The following is a 15,973-nucleotide window of genomic DNA, read 5'->3' on the forward strand; positions in this document are numbered from 1 at the left end:
CATGAGTGTATATCAGCAGAGCAGTGGACGGTGTCAGTAGAGCTGAGGTTGGTGTCAGTAGGGCAGTGGACGGTGTCAGTAGTTTTTCATTTTTATTATTTTCTTTCATTTTTACGATATTATTTTTTATTAATACAAAAAAAAAAAAAAATAGAAGCCCTGTTATGAGGCTTTGGTGAAATATGAGGGGTCTAAACAGACCCCTGATGTCTAACTTTTGAGACAGAAAAAGAAACTGAGGACAGAGATTTCCCAGTCCCTTTCTCTGCAGACTGCAGTAACCATAGTTTAGTATGCTTCAGTTAAGAATGCAACCCATTCACTTAGGTTGCATTCAGTGGGTGCTACACTCACTGAATGTGACAGGGGGTATAATTCTTGTTGTAGCTGCAAAGCATTGTGGCTGAGGCATGTGTACACCCCTAGCTGCTGCCTCTGCAGCTAAAGGGTTAGTGGTTGGGGAGCAATAAAACTGCAACTTAACCATGGGGTTTTATTGGCCCCCCAACTGCTAGTGTAAGCATGCTGAAAACAGTTTCAGAAAATGAAAAGCAGTCTCCTTTTCTTTTGTTTCTTAGTCTAAACCAGTGGTCTCCAAACTATGACCCTTTGCTCGCCTTTATCTTGGGGTACTTTTCCTCCCACTAATGTAAGACATTATTCCTTCCACTGACACCAACAATGTGGCATAATTCCTGCTGGTGGCATCCATGACAGAGCATTATTTCTCCCATTGACACCAACGATTGGGCACTATTCCTCAAACTGACACCAATGGTAGGTATCTATTTTGCCCACTGACACCGGCCAATGGGTCACTATTCCTTCCACTGATACCAATAATGGAGCACTATTCCTCCCACTGATACAAGTGATGGGATACTATTCCTCCCACTGATACAAGTGATGGGTTACTATTCCTCCCACTGACACCAAAGATGTTTTTTATTCCCACTGACGCCAGGACACTAAACTGGACCTTTGTTTAGAAAGTTTGGAAACCCCTGGTCTAAATCTGCATAAAAAGCAGATCTCTTAGGCCTCGTACACACAATAGGATAGCCAGAGGACAACGGTCTGAAGGACCGTTGTCTTAGGTTAACCGATGAAGCTGACTGATGGTCTGATGTGCCTACACACCATCAGTTAAAAAAATGATTGTATCAGAACGCAGTGACGTAAAAAACGACGGGCTGAAAAAAACGAAGTTCAATGCTTCCAAGCATGCGTCGACTTGATTCTGAGCATGCGTGGGTTTCTTTAACCGATGGTCGTGCCTACTAACAATCGGTTTTGACCTATCCTTAGCAATCCATCGGTTAAATTTTAAAGCAAGTTCCTATTTTTTTAACCTAAGGTTAAATAACCTATGGGGCCCACACACGATCGGTTTGGACCGATGAAAACGGTCCTTCAGACCGTTCTCCTCTGGCTATCCTATCGTGTGTATGAGGCCTTACTGCCTCTAGTTCTCAATTCAGTAGTGTTTTTGCCAAAATAATTATATGGGTGTGGAGCTTATCCAAAACGCTCCACCATTATGGTGTTTCTGAAGCAACATGATGTCTAAATACAATTCTGCCTACTCGAGGACAAGAACCAACACACATAGATTTATTGTTTGTGCTAGTTAGTGGACTAAAGCAGTGGTCAACAACCCTGTCCTGCAGGGCCCACTAACAGGCCAGGTTTTATGTTTTATGTATTACCTTGGGGAGATGCAGTCTAGAATACTGCAAATGATATCAGCTGTGATGTATTTCAGTTATCTTGCAAACCTGGCCTGTTAGTGGGCCCTGCAGGACAAGGTTGATGACCACTGGTAAAGGACCCCTTTACTAGACATTGATTGTGGATCTTCATATAACAAGCTGTGCCAAATTTTGGTGCATCACCGGGATGATCTTTATGTATTCCTTTACCATTCATAAGGATATCCTGAAAACTCAGCTTGCATTAAAAAAAAAAGGTGGAGAGGAAATAATATTTTTTTCATGTTTTAATTTCTTGTTTTTAAGAAAGTTCATTGAATTTTGAAATATTTGTATTTATTTACTGCTGATAGGTATGAAGTCCACCATCAGATGATCTGTCCCCCAACCATTGGTATGGTTGGAAATATGTGTATCCATGGCCCACTGGAAGTTATATACTCCGGAACAGAGGAAGCCTGCAATGTTACACACCTCCAGCCCTTCACCACCTACAGTTTCCGTGTTGCCTGCTACAATTCAGAAGGAAGTGCCACCTCCGAATGGATCAACTGCACAACTTTAAAAGAACGTATGTAGCTTAGAACTCATGTAAAAGGGATTTATAGTTGGACCTGTAGAGGTCCAACTCATCCTACCCTGCTGAGTTAGAGCTTTCCTCTCAGCGGTGAGCATGAGTTTTGCTGATTGAAGATCTATAGGTCAGACTGAGCAGGGGCCCTCAGAAAAGGCATTGCGTTAACACAACGGTGTAAATGCAACACATGGTATGAAGGGGGCCTTAAACCGCAAAAAGAAAACTACAAAAAATGTCTCCCTGCAGGCTAATAGCATAATGTGCTAGTATGCATTGAATACTAGTACATTATGAGAATCTTACCTTAGAACGAAGCCCTCCAGCGGTTCTCAGTCACCACTGACAGGGCTTCATTTTCACCCACTCTTAATTATGGGTTCGCAGGCTTTGGCTGTTTGAATGGCCGAGCCGTAATGACATCACTTCCAGGCATGCATGTGAGAGTCATGGCCATGGCACAGCTCTCTCAATGGACAGCACATCGTCCATTGAGAGCGCAGTGGGCAGTAAATATCTCCTAAACAGTGTATGTGTAAAAGATATTTACTATACCTACAGGTGAGGGGTAGTTTAGGCTTACCTCTAGGTACAAATAAACACGGGGTCTTTACTACCACTTTAAAGCAGTATTAAACTCCCATTGTGTCTTTTTTTAAACCCCCCTACCTGTATTGCCTGGTTGCTTAGCTAACATAAGTCAGGTCCATAAATATTGGGACATCGTCACAATTCTAATCTTTTTGGCTCTATACACTACCGCAATGGATTTGAAATGAAACAAACAAGATGTCATTTAACTGCAGACTTTCAGCGTTAATTTGAGGATATTTACATCCAAATCAGGTAAACAGTGTAGGAATTACAACAGTTTGTATATGTGCCTCCCACTTTTTAAGGGACCAAAAGTAATAGGACAATTGGCTGCTCAGCAGTTCCATGGCCAGGTGTGCGTTTCTCCCTCATTATGCCATTTACAAGGAGCAGATAAAAGGTCCAAAGTTCATTTGAAGTGTGCTATTTGCATTTGGAATCTATTGCTGTCAACTCTCAATATGAGATCCAAAGAGCTGTCAGTATCAGTGAAGCAAGCCTAGGCTAAAAAAAAAAAAAAAAAAAACCATCAGAGAGATAGCAAAAACATTAGGTGTGGCCAAATCAACTGTTTGGAACATCCTTAAAAAGAAAGAAAGCACCAGGGAGCTCAGCAACACCAAAAGACCCAGAAGACCATGGAAAACAACTGTGGTGGATGACCGAAGAATTCTTTCCTTGGTAAAGAAAACACCCTTCACAACAGTTGGCCAGAACAAGAACACTCTCCAGGAGGTAGGTGTATGTGTGTCAAAGTCGACAATCAAGAGAAGACTTCACCAGAGTTAATACAGATGTTTCCACATAAGATGTAAACCATTGGTGAGCCTCAAAAACAGGAAGGCCAGATTAGAGTTTGCCAAACAACATCTAAAAAAGCTTCACAGTTCTGGAACAACATCCTATGGACAGATGAGACCAACATCAACTTGTACCAGAGTGATGGTAAGAGTATGGAGAAGGAAAGGAACTGCTCATGATCCAAAGCATACCACCTCATCAGTGAAGCATGGTGGTGGTAGTGTCATGGAGTGGGCATATATGGCTGTCAATGGAACTGGTTCTCTTGTATTTATTGAAGATGTGACTGCTGAAAAAAGCAGCAGGATGAACTCTGAAGTGTTTCGGGCAATATTATTATCTGCTCATATTCAGCCAAATGCTTCAGAACTCATTGGACGGTGCTTCACAGTGCAGATGGACAATGACCCGAAGCATACTGCGAAAGCAACCAAAGAGTTTTTTAATGGAAAAAAGTGGAATGTTATGCAATGGCCAAGTCAATCACCTGACCTGAATCTGATTGAGCATGCATTTCACTTGCTGAAGACAAAACTGAAGGGAAAATGCCCCAAGAACAAGCAGGAACTGAAGACAGTTGCAGTAGAGGCCTGGCAGAGCATCACCAGGGATGGAACCCAGCGTCTGGTGATGTCATCGCGTTCCAGACTTCCGGGTTGTAATTGGCTGCAAAGGATTTGCAACCAAGTATTAAAAAGTGAAAGTTTGATTTATGATTGTTAATCTGTTCCATTACTTTTGGTCCCTTAAAAAGTGGGAGGCACATATACAAACTGTTGTAATTCCTACACCGTTCACCTGATTTGGATGTAAATGCCCTCAAATTAAAGCTGGAAGTCTGCAGTTAAACCACATCTTGTTTCATTTCAAATCCATTGTGGTGGTGTATAGAGCCAAAAAGATTAGAATTGTGTCGATGTCCCAATATTTATGGACCTGACTGTAGCTCGGTTCCCATGCTGCTATCTTGGTCCTCTTCAGTTGGCTGCCCCGTGGGGGGTCAGGGAGCCAGTTCTGGATACCATGTTAGGCCTGCTGTCTGGTCGCTCTGAGTCCCTGGTCCTGTGCCCCCCTGGGAGATGTCATGTGAGTATTTCAGGAGGGTGCAGGACCAGAAACTTGTCGTTCTATTCTAGGCAAGAATAACGAAAAATTGAAAAAAATATATATATATATATATATATATATATATATATATACTGTATATACAGAAAAAACGATTGCAGTTGTGGAGGGGTGGGAGGTTCGAGAGGAACAAACTCCATTTTTGGAGATACGGTAAGTTCCACTTTAACCACTTTATTACTGGGCACTTAAACCCCCTTCGTGCCCAGACCAATTTTCAGCTTTCAGCGCTGACGCATTTTGAATGACAATTGCGTGGTCATCCAACACTCTACCCAAATTATATTTTTATCATTTTTTCACCACAAATAGAGCTTTCTTTTGGTGGTATTTGATCACCTCTGCGATTTTTATTTTTTGCGCAATAAACATAAAAAGACAGAAAATTTTGAAAAAAAAACACAATATTTTTTACTTTTTGTTATAATAATATCCCATTATTTTTTTAAAAAAAAATAAAAATTTCCCTCGGTTTAGGCCGATACGTATTCTTCTACATATTTTTGTTAAAAAAATCGCAATAAGCGTATATTGATTGGTTTGCGCAAAAGTTATAGCGCCTACAAAATAGGGGATAGATTTATGATTTTTTTATTTTTTTTTTTCTAGTAATGGTGGCGATTTGCATTTTTTTTGTCAGACCTGCGATATTGCGCTGGACGTATCAGACACTTTTGACACAATTTTGGAACCATTCACATTTATACAGCGATCAGTGCTATAAAAATGCACGAATTACTGTATAAATGTGACTGGCAGTGAAGGGGTTAACACTAGGGGGTGAGGAAGGGGTTAAATGTATTCCCTGGGTGTGTTCTTACTGTGTGGGGGGAGGGGACTGACTGGGGGAGGTGACTGATGCTGTGTCCCTATGTAAAGGGACACAGATCGGTCTCCTCTCTCCCTGACAGGACGTGGAGCTCTGTGTTTACACACAGAGCTCCACGTCCCTGCTGTCTCACCGACGATCGCGGGTGTCTGGCGGACATCGCGCCTGCCAGGCACACGCATCGGCTCCCGAGCGATGCGCCGGGCACGTTGTTTCCCCGCTGCGCGCCCCCAGCAGCGTGCACGGGGAATGACAACAACAGGACGTCCAGGGACGTCCACCCGGCACTTGAAAGACGCGCTGTGGACATCTTTCGTCCATAGCGCGGATCCCAAGTGGTTAATGTATACCTATTAATTGTGTATGTTGCACACAATGCCAATATTGTGACGGTATTTTGAACAGTTGGTTTTCCCAGGCCAAAGGTTAGTTATGAGGAAGTTTACTAACAGGTTTCTTATCCCCACCCTAAGTGGACAGAATTATAAACCGAAGAATAACGCATTCTTTGCAGCTCTGATTGTCATGCATCTTTAAGATACTTGATGGAATTGATGCAGTCACCATCTCTAATGTGTTTATAGTTGATGAGAGACGAAGGACCATGTCCTTGGCATGAGCGCAAAGTGGTTTTCTTTTGGATTTAGTATGAATGAACTGCTTCTCCATAATAAACAAGTGTTGGGAAGTATTGATTGATGAGTCAGCAAAATGAATTATTATTCACAAATTGCTTTTTAGGAGGCGTTTTAACAATCAGGAAACATGCTAATGGCCACAGAAAAAAAGGAGACAAATTAGCGGCTGACATGGCTGCATAATTCACTTGCCAAGACGACCACTTTAAAGAAAAATTTATTTACTTCATAAAGTCCTTTTTGCTCCATCCTCATAAATACTCAATTTGTCCAATCCTGTTTATCTTGGAAAGTGGAGCAAGTCATACTAATTAGGATGGATAATTTATTGATATTTACTTAAAGGGAATTGTGTTAATTTTTTGTTGAGAAGGCGAAAAACAGTCCCTTCTAGCTTAGCTATACTCAGGATCAGTGTTCCAACCAACATTGTTACAGATCCTTGCCTGCAGATGTACTGGAGATACTGAAGCAGGCCATGCTGGTGGACTTGTGGTTAAGGAAGGAAAGGACTGCCTGATATAGTTTTATGTAACTGTGTTGTAATTAGAGGCTCTGCACCACTTGGTGTAAGCGGAAGTAGAACAATTATTTAATAGCACAAATCAGGCAGGCCAGCCAGTTCAACCATTGCTTATAACAGTCTTGTAGTACATAGACTAATAAAGGAGCAATTTCGTCACAACAAGGTTACCCTTTAGTGAATCACTAATGCCAGTTGGGAACCACTGTAATTCTGTGGTGCTCCTGGGCTCAGGCCAGACATTCAAATATTTACATAATTATAAAAAGTTATAAATAAGCTTTAAATCAAGCCCTCACTAACCATTGTAACTGCAAGCACTGTGGATCAATTAATCATTAAATTCCAGAAGTGCTTAACCACTTCAATACCAGGCACTTACACACCTTCCTGCCCAAGCCAATTTTCATCTTTCAGCGCTGTCGCAATTTGAATGACAATTGCGTGGTCATGCTACACCGTACCCAAATACATTTTTTATCATTTTGTTCACAAAAACAGAGATTTATTTGGGTGGTATTTAATCACCTCTGCGATTTTTTTTTTGCGCAACATCTAAAGAAAAACAAAACAAGTTTTTATTTTTTCTGTAATTTTTTTTTAAAATAAGTAAGTTGTCTTCTTCAATTATGGGCACTGATATGGCTGCACTGATGGGCACTGATAAGGTGGCACTGATGGGCACTGGTGATGGTCACTGATAGGCGGCACTGATGAGCACTGATAGGCGGCACTGGTATGCAGCACTGATAGGCACTCATAAGCGGCACTGATGGGCACTTATAGGCGGCACTGATGGGCACTCATAGGCAGCACTTATGGGTGGCACTGATGGGCACTTATGGGTGGCACCGATAGGTGGCACTGATAGGTGGGCACTGAGAAGGTAGCACTAATGGACACTGAGGGGTGGCACTGATACTTTATGCTGTGCCCATGTTGCCAGTCAGTGCCTATTTGTGGGCACTGATTGGCATCTATTGAGAAGATTTTTTAACATGTGGATGGCCATGTGGTACATACCTGGCCATCCACATGTTGCCCCCCTCCCTGGTGGTTCTGGTGGTCCAGTGTGGGCATCCGTGTGGGGGCTACGCTGATAAACAATCAGCGTATACCCCCCCTGTCAGGAGAGCCGCCGATCGGCTCTCCTCTACTCGCGAGTACACGCGAGTGAGGAAGAGCCGATCAACGGCTCTTCCTGTTTACATCATGATCAGCCTTGATTGGACACGGCTGATCACGTGGTAAAGAGCCTCCACCGGAGGCTCTTTACCGAGATCGGAGATGCAGGGTGTCAGACTGACACCCCGCATCACTGATCGCCCACGGGCACGCGCCGGCATGTTATCCTGCTGGCAGAGGCGGCTCTTTAATTAGGCAAATTAGGCGGTCGCCTAAGGCCTCGCACTCACAGGGGCCTCGCCGCCACCTAACTTGCCCTTAACGCTGCTGTGCTGTGCTTAGGCAGCGTGATTAGTCCTGACTCAGGAGCGGGGCCACCAGCGTCCCTAACAACCAGTAAATATCGGTGAAACCACCCCTTGTGACGTCAATGACCCAGCATGCCCTCAGTCAATGTGGTCACAAGGGGCGGGTTCACCAGGTGACATAACTGGCCGCCTTGTTAAAGGGGGCTTCCAGATTCCGACAATTCCCCTGCCCACAGACCCCTACAACCACCGGCCAGGGTTGTGGGGTAGAGGCTTGTCCTTGAATTATTTTACCCATCATAGGCGTGAGTGGGGCCCCATGTCATGTTTTGCCTAAGGCCTCACAAAGCCTAGAGCCGCCTCTGCCTGCTGGACGTCAATGGACGTCCAGTCAGGATAACTGAACCACCTCCCGGACTTCAATTGTCTATTGACCGGGCGGGAAGTGGTTAAAGCGGTGGTCCCGCAAAAAAAAATATATATATATTAAAAGCCAGCAGCTACATATACTGCAGCTGCTGACTTTTAAGAAATGGACACTTACCTGTCAAGCGCGCCCACGACGTCGGCAGCTGAAGATGAGCAATTGCTCGTATCTCTGCTGCCCCCGCCGCCATCCTCGGTGAGGGAATCAGGAAGTGAAGCCTTGTGGCTTCACTGCCTGGTTCCCTACTGTGCATGCGCGAGTAGCGTGGCGCTTTCCCAGTGGTCCCCGCTGTCTCCTGGGACCAGTGTGTTTCCCAGAAGGCAGCAGGGGGGGGGGACAGGAAGTGGAGTGACTCTCATTTTGCATAGGAACAAGTTTGCTTTCATAAATAACAGTTTTTAAACTCATTCAACTTTTTTTTTAAACAATCTATTGAGGCAGATACCAGCTTCCTGTGGAAGCGGCTCTATTCCCACAGCACTTACAGTAAAGAGTCCTTTCTACATGTGGAAGATAATCATTAAATTTAGAATCTTGTGTTTTCGGGTTTAAAAACTTCTGATTGTTGCTTCATTTTAATTATTTTATTGTTTTAGAGCCGGAATACAAAGCCATTTTTAATGTGTTGAGTAATATAACAACAATATTTGTGGACTGGCGGCTCAGTTTTCACCTTCATGGTCTGCTAAAGGAATTTGTACTAACGGAGAGAGGAGAGCGCCTGTACAGTGGACTGGACACCAGTGTCCACATCCCGAAGACCTCAGACAAAAGTGAGTGTTTAATGTGTACTCTTCCGGGGCTAACGTCTTTCCAGGCTCTCATACTGATCCTCTTGCTTCATCTCAGCAAAGTTAAAAAATTGTGTCGTGCATGCATGTATTGAGTTCCTTGTCATTGTCATGCAGTTTTTGGATTATTTCCACCAATAAACAATCAATCAATCTCACCATATTGTGTTATTATAGGCAGTAATGGGAAGATTACCTGGCATGCAGTATGATAATGTCATGAATATGAGAAGGACATCTAAAGAAGCTACAAAATGAAGTCTAGAGTAGGGACAAGATGGAGCCATAAAGCCCAGATCCGGGAAAATGGAAAATGATCCCTTGCAGTGGGGCTTACTTCCAAACTGCCATTCAGGGACACCCCCCTCCTTCACAAAAATTTGCCAATTTTAAAGTTTTTCAGGAGCAGTGATTCTAATTATACTAATACTAATTCAAGTGCAACAATAAAAATGAACAATTCCTCTAAATATAGTGCCTGGGGGATCCCCTTAGTCTGCCTGTAAAGTGGTGCATGTGTACCATGTATAGAACAGGCTGCAGCAAAACTGAAGTTTCTAAAAAAAAAAGTCAAATCACATTTAAATTGACTCACGGTTGCAATTGCATGCATCCGGCTATTGAAAAAAAGCAAAAAAAAAATAGTGTCCTCCCCCAGTCCATGCCAGCACCCACGGGCTCTACCCCCCCCCCCCCCACCCCCACCCCACCCCAAAGCATCACGTCCCCATCTTACCCTGGCTGGTGGTTGTGGTGGCATGCAGGCAGGGGGGGTTATCAGAATCTGGAAGCCCCCAAAGGACCCAAAGGGTCTGGAATGGACTGGGGGAGAGGGACCCCACGCCGTGTTTTTATTTTTACTTTTTTTTTACTGGCAGCTTTATTTTTTATTTAGCTGTCAGCGGTAAAGTGCATTGACAGCTGAAAACTCATCAGTTGTTAGGGACGCCGGCTTCCCAGCCCCCCTCTCTCATCGGGTGGCTGTGTCAGTTTCATTCCGGGACACTGTATTGTCCTGGAATGAAGGTGCCCGGGACCCGGGACAGAACTGCAAAATGCGGCAATCCGGGACACGTGGTCACCCTAGTGGGGCTAGGTTTTGGTCTTGATAATGTCAGGACCCCCCTGAGTGTGGTGGAGAAGAAGCTGTGGGGACTAATCTACTTACCATGGGGAGCAGAGCATCGGGTAAGTAAATAATGTTCCCTTGGACCAAAATGAGCAATTAACCCTTGCAGTACAGGCACAGACTTATGCAAAGGACAATTTTTTTTAGTTGTCCAGAGTTGGGTTTTAACCTCTTGATGCCAGTCTCACGCATATATACAGCTACTCGGCAGGTAGGCCTGAACACCCGCATATATGTGGCCCAGTGTAAACCGCTTACCGTGCTGTGAGCGCAGACCCTGCACACTCCCAGCATGGCAGCCAGCAGCAGGGCTGGACTGGGACAGAAATTTGGCCCTGGACTTCATCCAGACTGGCCCACTTTGACAGGTCTCTCCCCTGGCGGCCAGACAACTCCTGCACCCCCCCCCCCTGGCCACCCAAGCTCCCTCTCTACCTTCACTAGCCACTAGCCTTTCTACTTTATTAGAGTAGAACGGCTGGTACTGGTACCCTTATAGGCAGTACCAGTGGGGAAGCTAGACATTATTTCACCCGTAGCAAAGAATCAGTTTGGTGGCCCCTTATGGGACATGATTAGGCAGAAGTGAGAAACTCCCAGGCCATAGCTGTTGAGTCAGCTGTCTGTCCCCTCCCCCCATGCTCCTCTGTCATCCCCCCTGCTCCTCTGGTCCTCCCCCTGCTTCTTTGTTCCCCCCAGGTGAGCTCTGCGGGGAGGGAGAGACAGAGGAGTGGAGGGGGGCGGCAGTCCGCTGTCACTGAAGCCGGCCCACTGAGCCATCGGCCCACCAGGAAACTCCCTGTAGTCCCAATGGCCAGTCCATCCCTGGCCAGCAGGGATCAGCAAGCTCCCAAAGCATACTTGCGATCAGGAGCTTTCATCATGTGACCGCTGATACAATCAAGAACAGCAGTCACATGACCCAAATGCCCACTTCCGCCTCCCGGCTTTTAGAACTGTTAAAGGGCCAGGAGGCGGTCGGTGCAAAGGGGTTAAATGTGTACATGATAGATGGAGCTTAAAGGGTCAGTTGACTCCAAATTAATAATTTAGTTGGAGCATTATGGACTTTTTTTTTTACATTATCATGCTCCAATCAGTTTTTATTGAAGGTGTACAATAAATTAAGTGTTGTTCGAGGTTTATACAGTTTGTGAAATAAATGTGAATTGCCCTGCTGATATTCTGTTCATAGAGTGACATTGGGCTCCATTCACAGAACCAGATCACATGGGGTTATTTCCCAAATACCACAAGCAATCCTGAAAATGACAACTCACTACTGCTTTATGCAGTATTTGTGGCATATAGCAAAAAGGCTTGGCAAATACTTCATAAAACAGAAGTGAAAGTCAATTCATAAAAAGAAATTGTATGCAGTAAATAAGTAGTGAGATATTTAAGGAACCAGAAGCCGCCGGTATCCTTAACAACCAGTAAACAACCTGGTTGTTAAGGAGAGGGCGGTTGGCCACCACGTCCTTAACAACTGATGAGTCATCAGCTGTCAGCTGGACTCTCCACTGACAGCTGAACGTAAGCAGGGCCAGGGCCAGCGACAGCAATAGGCAGGTCAGGCAGCTGCCTAGGGCGCCAGGGTTGGGGGGGCGTCAAAATACACTTGCTGGGGATTCAGATTTTTAAAATTCCTGTCCCTCCAGCAGGCAAGCTAAAACTTCCACCCTGTGCCCCATAGAAGAGAGGGCGCAGCATGAAAGCTTTAGTTTGCCCGCAAGGATTAGGGTGTGGAGCCGGGGAAGGGATCCCGGTGGCCGGGGGATGCCAAGGAGGGGCGAGGCTTGCCATGAACAGCTCTCCCAGAGGGGGTGTTCCCTGTACTGTGGCCGGACACCGGGCTCTCTGCTCTGTCTGTTCTCCGCTGTCTCCCTCCTGTCCTCAGGTAAGGTGTGTATGTGCGGGGACAGATCACGTGTCACCGATCTACTGAGAGGATACTGGACTGCTAAGGAGAGCATTGAGTACACAGACCGCTCTGCTGAAAGTTCATGGAGAGTGATTGGTGCTCTGAAACATGTAGAAGGGGAGTGTTCTGCAATGTGTAACTGATCAGTGTTCAGCAGGGTGTAGATGATCAGTGTTCTCCATCAAGTAGAGGCTGAGTGCTCTGCAATGTGTACACGATCAGTGTTCTGCAGGGTATAGAAGACCAGCCTATCCTACCCTAGCCTGTTCATTTACTACTCTAACCTGTCCATTTACTACCCTAGCCTGTCTATATACTACCCTTGTCTGCCTGTTTACTACCCTAGCCTGTCCATTTACTACTCTAGCTTGTCTATTTACTACCCTAGTCTGTCTATATTCTACCCTAGCCTGTTCATATGCCTGCAGACCGTGGCTGGCATGAGGAAGCAAGCGGGTGCTGCCCAGAGGCGCCGGTGCAGGCCTGCGGACCACGGCTGAAGAAATAGATGGAGAGACGCCACTAAAATCTCCACCACCACCACCTCCACCGTATACATTGGCAGGACAATGGGGGTGGGGTCAGGGAACGGAGCCAAGGGGGCGGCAATATGAGGTTTCGCCTAGGGGGTCAAAAATCCTTGCATCAGCCCTGAAAGTATGAATTTTGAAGGAAACCCCCATGCCAAAATGTAAAAACAAAATGGCGCGGGGTCCCCCCCCCCAATCCATACCAGACTCTTCTGAGCATGCAACCTAACAGGTCAGGAAAGGGAGGGGACGGACGAGCGAGCGCCCCCCCCCCCCCCGAACCATACCAGGCCACATTCCCTCAATATGGGGGGTGCTTTGTGGAAGAGGGTCTCTGCCACCCCCCCCCCAAATCACCTTGTCCTCATGTTGATGGGGACAAGGGCCTCTTTCCCACAACCCTGGGCGGTGGTTATGGGGGCCTGCGGGCGGGGGGGGGCTTAATAGAATCTGGTAGCCCCCTTTAACAAGGAGGCACCCAGATCCAAGTCCCCCCTTTGGGCACCCCCCCAAAAAATTGTAGTGTAAAAAAAGGCAGACATTTTTGACAAGTCCTTTATTTAAAAAAAAAAAAATGTCCCCCCGGTGTAGATCCATCTTCAATCACAACACCAGCCTCAAGTGTCACTTGCCCGGTGACTGGGCCCTTGCATGGCTCTGAAGCTTTGCCATATGTGTACCATGTGACCATGTGAATAAAGCTTTGGACCCTTTTGAGGAATCCTTGGTGTGCCAATGACATTTCTACACTTTGATTGTCTACGGTTTCCAGCCGGTGGTCATTACAGCACCCAGCATTACCATTTTCAGGAACGTGTGCACAGGGAATATTACACTTCATCATAGTTCTATGTGCAATACCATGTGTCTCCAAGCAACCTGCCTCACAGGAATTCAAAAATATGATATTAAGCTATTTCCTGTGCTGGGACAGATGTTTTTAATTGATCTAAAGCAGGAAATACCACATTGACCACTAGATGGCAGTAAGTATTATAATAATTTTTTATGATACTTAGCGCCATCTTGTGGCCAAATGTAATATTTCCCATTCTAAATCAATGAAAAATGTTTGCCCAGCATAGGAAATAGACTTTCATTATTTATTTATTTTGCCCCATTCATACAGAACAAATGCACAGGCACTTTCCCTGGGCAATGTCAATTTAAAAATGAATTCTTGATTTAGGCGTTTGCCTTAAAACACTGTATATATCTATAAGATATCTCTATGCTATGAAGGTGTTTCAACTGATAAAATAAGTAATTTGTATTTTTTCCAGCATTTTACTTTCAAGTGAGATGCACAACAGACATGGGAAGTGTGAGCACCCCGATTGTAAAATATAACTCAGCCACTGGACTGGGTAAGTAGCTGCTTATTTATAGTTTTGTTGTATTAGGGAACACTTGCCCATACCTCCCAGCAATTTGAGATGGAAAGGGGGAAACCTACCAGCAAACATATGTAGGAGTGGGACACGCCCTCTGCCACACCCCCTTAAAGGAGAATTAACCCCCAAAAAAGGTTAATTAAATCCACAAGGGCTTTTTTTTTTTTTTACCACTACTATTCCGTTATATTGGCTTTTAAAATGTACAAATGCAGCAATTTAGAAATCAGATGAAAGGTTTAGCTCTGGGAAACACTTTTTGAAAGATAAAAAGTGTATTTTATATACAACTATATAGAACAGACCAAAATGAGGGACAAATGAGGGGGAACGAGGGACAGAAGGACATTGCTCCAAATCAGGGACAGTTGGGAGCTATGCATACCTTACCTACCATACTTACACAATTACCCATGTATGTATGTATTGTGCGCAGCTCAGTTTATAGGTGTGTTTTTCTGCAGAAGAGACATTGCGTGTCTCTTCTGTGATAAATAGCCTAGCTGCTCACAGTTTTTGTATAATGCCTTCAGTCAGTTCCAATTTAAAGCGGAGGTTCTCCCTAAAAAACAACTTTCTACCATGCCATCCAGCATACTAGCGTCAGCTACAGTATGCCTTTATTTTTTTATTTTTTGCGCTGTACTCACAGTTTAATGTATTAGTTTTGTTTCAGACTCCCGCGGGGAAAGGCGTTCCTATGAAGAGGGGAACATGATTGACGGCCAACTATGGCGCGTCACGCTTTCTGAAAATAGCCGCAGTAGGACTCGGGTCTTCACGGCGCTATACGGCGCCTGCACACAGACTAGGGAGCTGACTGTGCAGGCGCCGTATAGATCCTAGTCCTATTTCGGCTTTTTTCGGGAACGCGTGACGCGCCATAGCCGACCATCAATCATGTTCCCCTCTTCATAGGAAAGCCTACTCCCCGCGGGAGTCTGAAACTAAACTAATGGATTAAACTGTGGGTACAGCGCAAAAAAATAAAATAAAGGCATACTGTAGCTGACGCTAGTATGCTGGGTGGCATGGTAGATAGGGTTGTCCCGATACCACTTTTTTAGGACCGAGTACAAGTACCGATACTTTTTTTCAAGTACTCGCCGATACCAAATACCGATACTTTTTTTTAAATGTGTCCCCAAATGCAGCCATGTCCCCACACATATGCAGCCATGTCCCCCCACATATGCAGCCATGTGCCCCCATATATGCAGCCATGTCCCCCCATATATGCAGCCATGTCCCCCATATATGCAGCCATGTCCCCCCATATATGCAGCCATGTCCCCCATATATGCAGCCATGTCCCCCCCATATATGCAGCCATGTCCCCCCCATATATGCAGCCATGTTCCCCATATCCCCCATATATGCAGCCATGTCCCCCCCATAGATGCAGCCATGTCCCCCCCATATCCCCCATATATGCAGCCATGTCCCCCCCATAGATGCAGCCATGTCCCCCATACCTAGATGCCGCTGCAACGCTGCTGCCGCCGCCGCTTAGTTAATACGGGCGGGGAACATTACAGCTTTCATTTGA

At 45.3% G+C, this 15,973-nt stretch overlaps 1 protein-coding gene across 1 annotated transcript in view; it reads left to right on the forward strand.

Moving 5' to 3' along the window:
- USH2A (usherin) overlaps nt 1-15,973 on the forward strand; it is a 1,018,338-nt gene that overhangs the window by 955,355 nt on the left and 47,010 nt on the right. The window contains exons 67-69 of the mRNA XM_040347840.1: nt 2,066-2,283; nt 9,253-9,429; nt 14,314-14,397. Coding sequence (XP_040203774.1) covers nt 2,066-2,283; nt 9,253-9,429; nt 14,314-14,397 — 479 coding nt within the window. The remainder of the gene's footprint in view (nt 1-2,065; nt 2,284-9,252; nt 9,430-14,313; nt 14,398-15,973) is intronic.

The sequence above is a fragment of the Rana temporaria genome, chromosome 4, assembly GCF_905171775.1.
Source record: "Rana temporaria chromosome 4, aRanTem1.1, whole genome shotgun sequence".
Taxonomy (NCBI): Eukaryota; Metazoa; Chordata; class Amphibia; order Anura; family Ranidae; genus Rana; species Rana temporaria.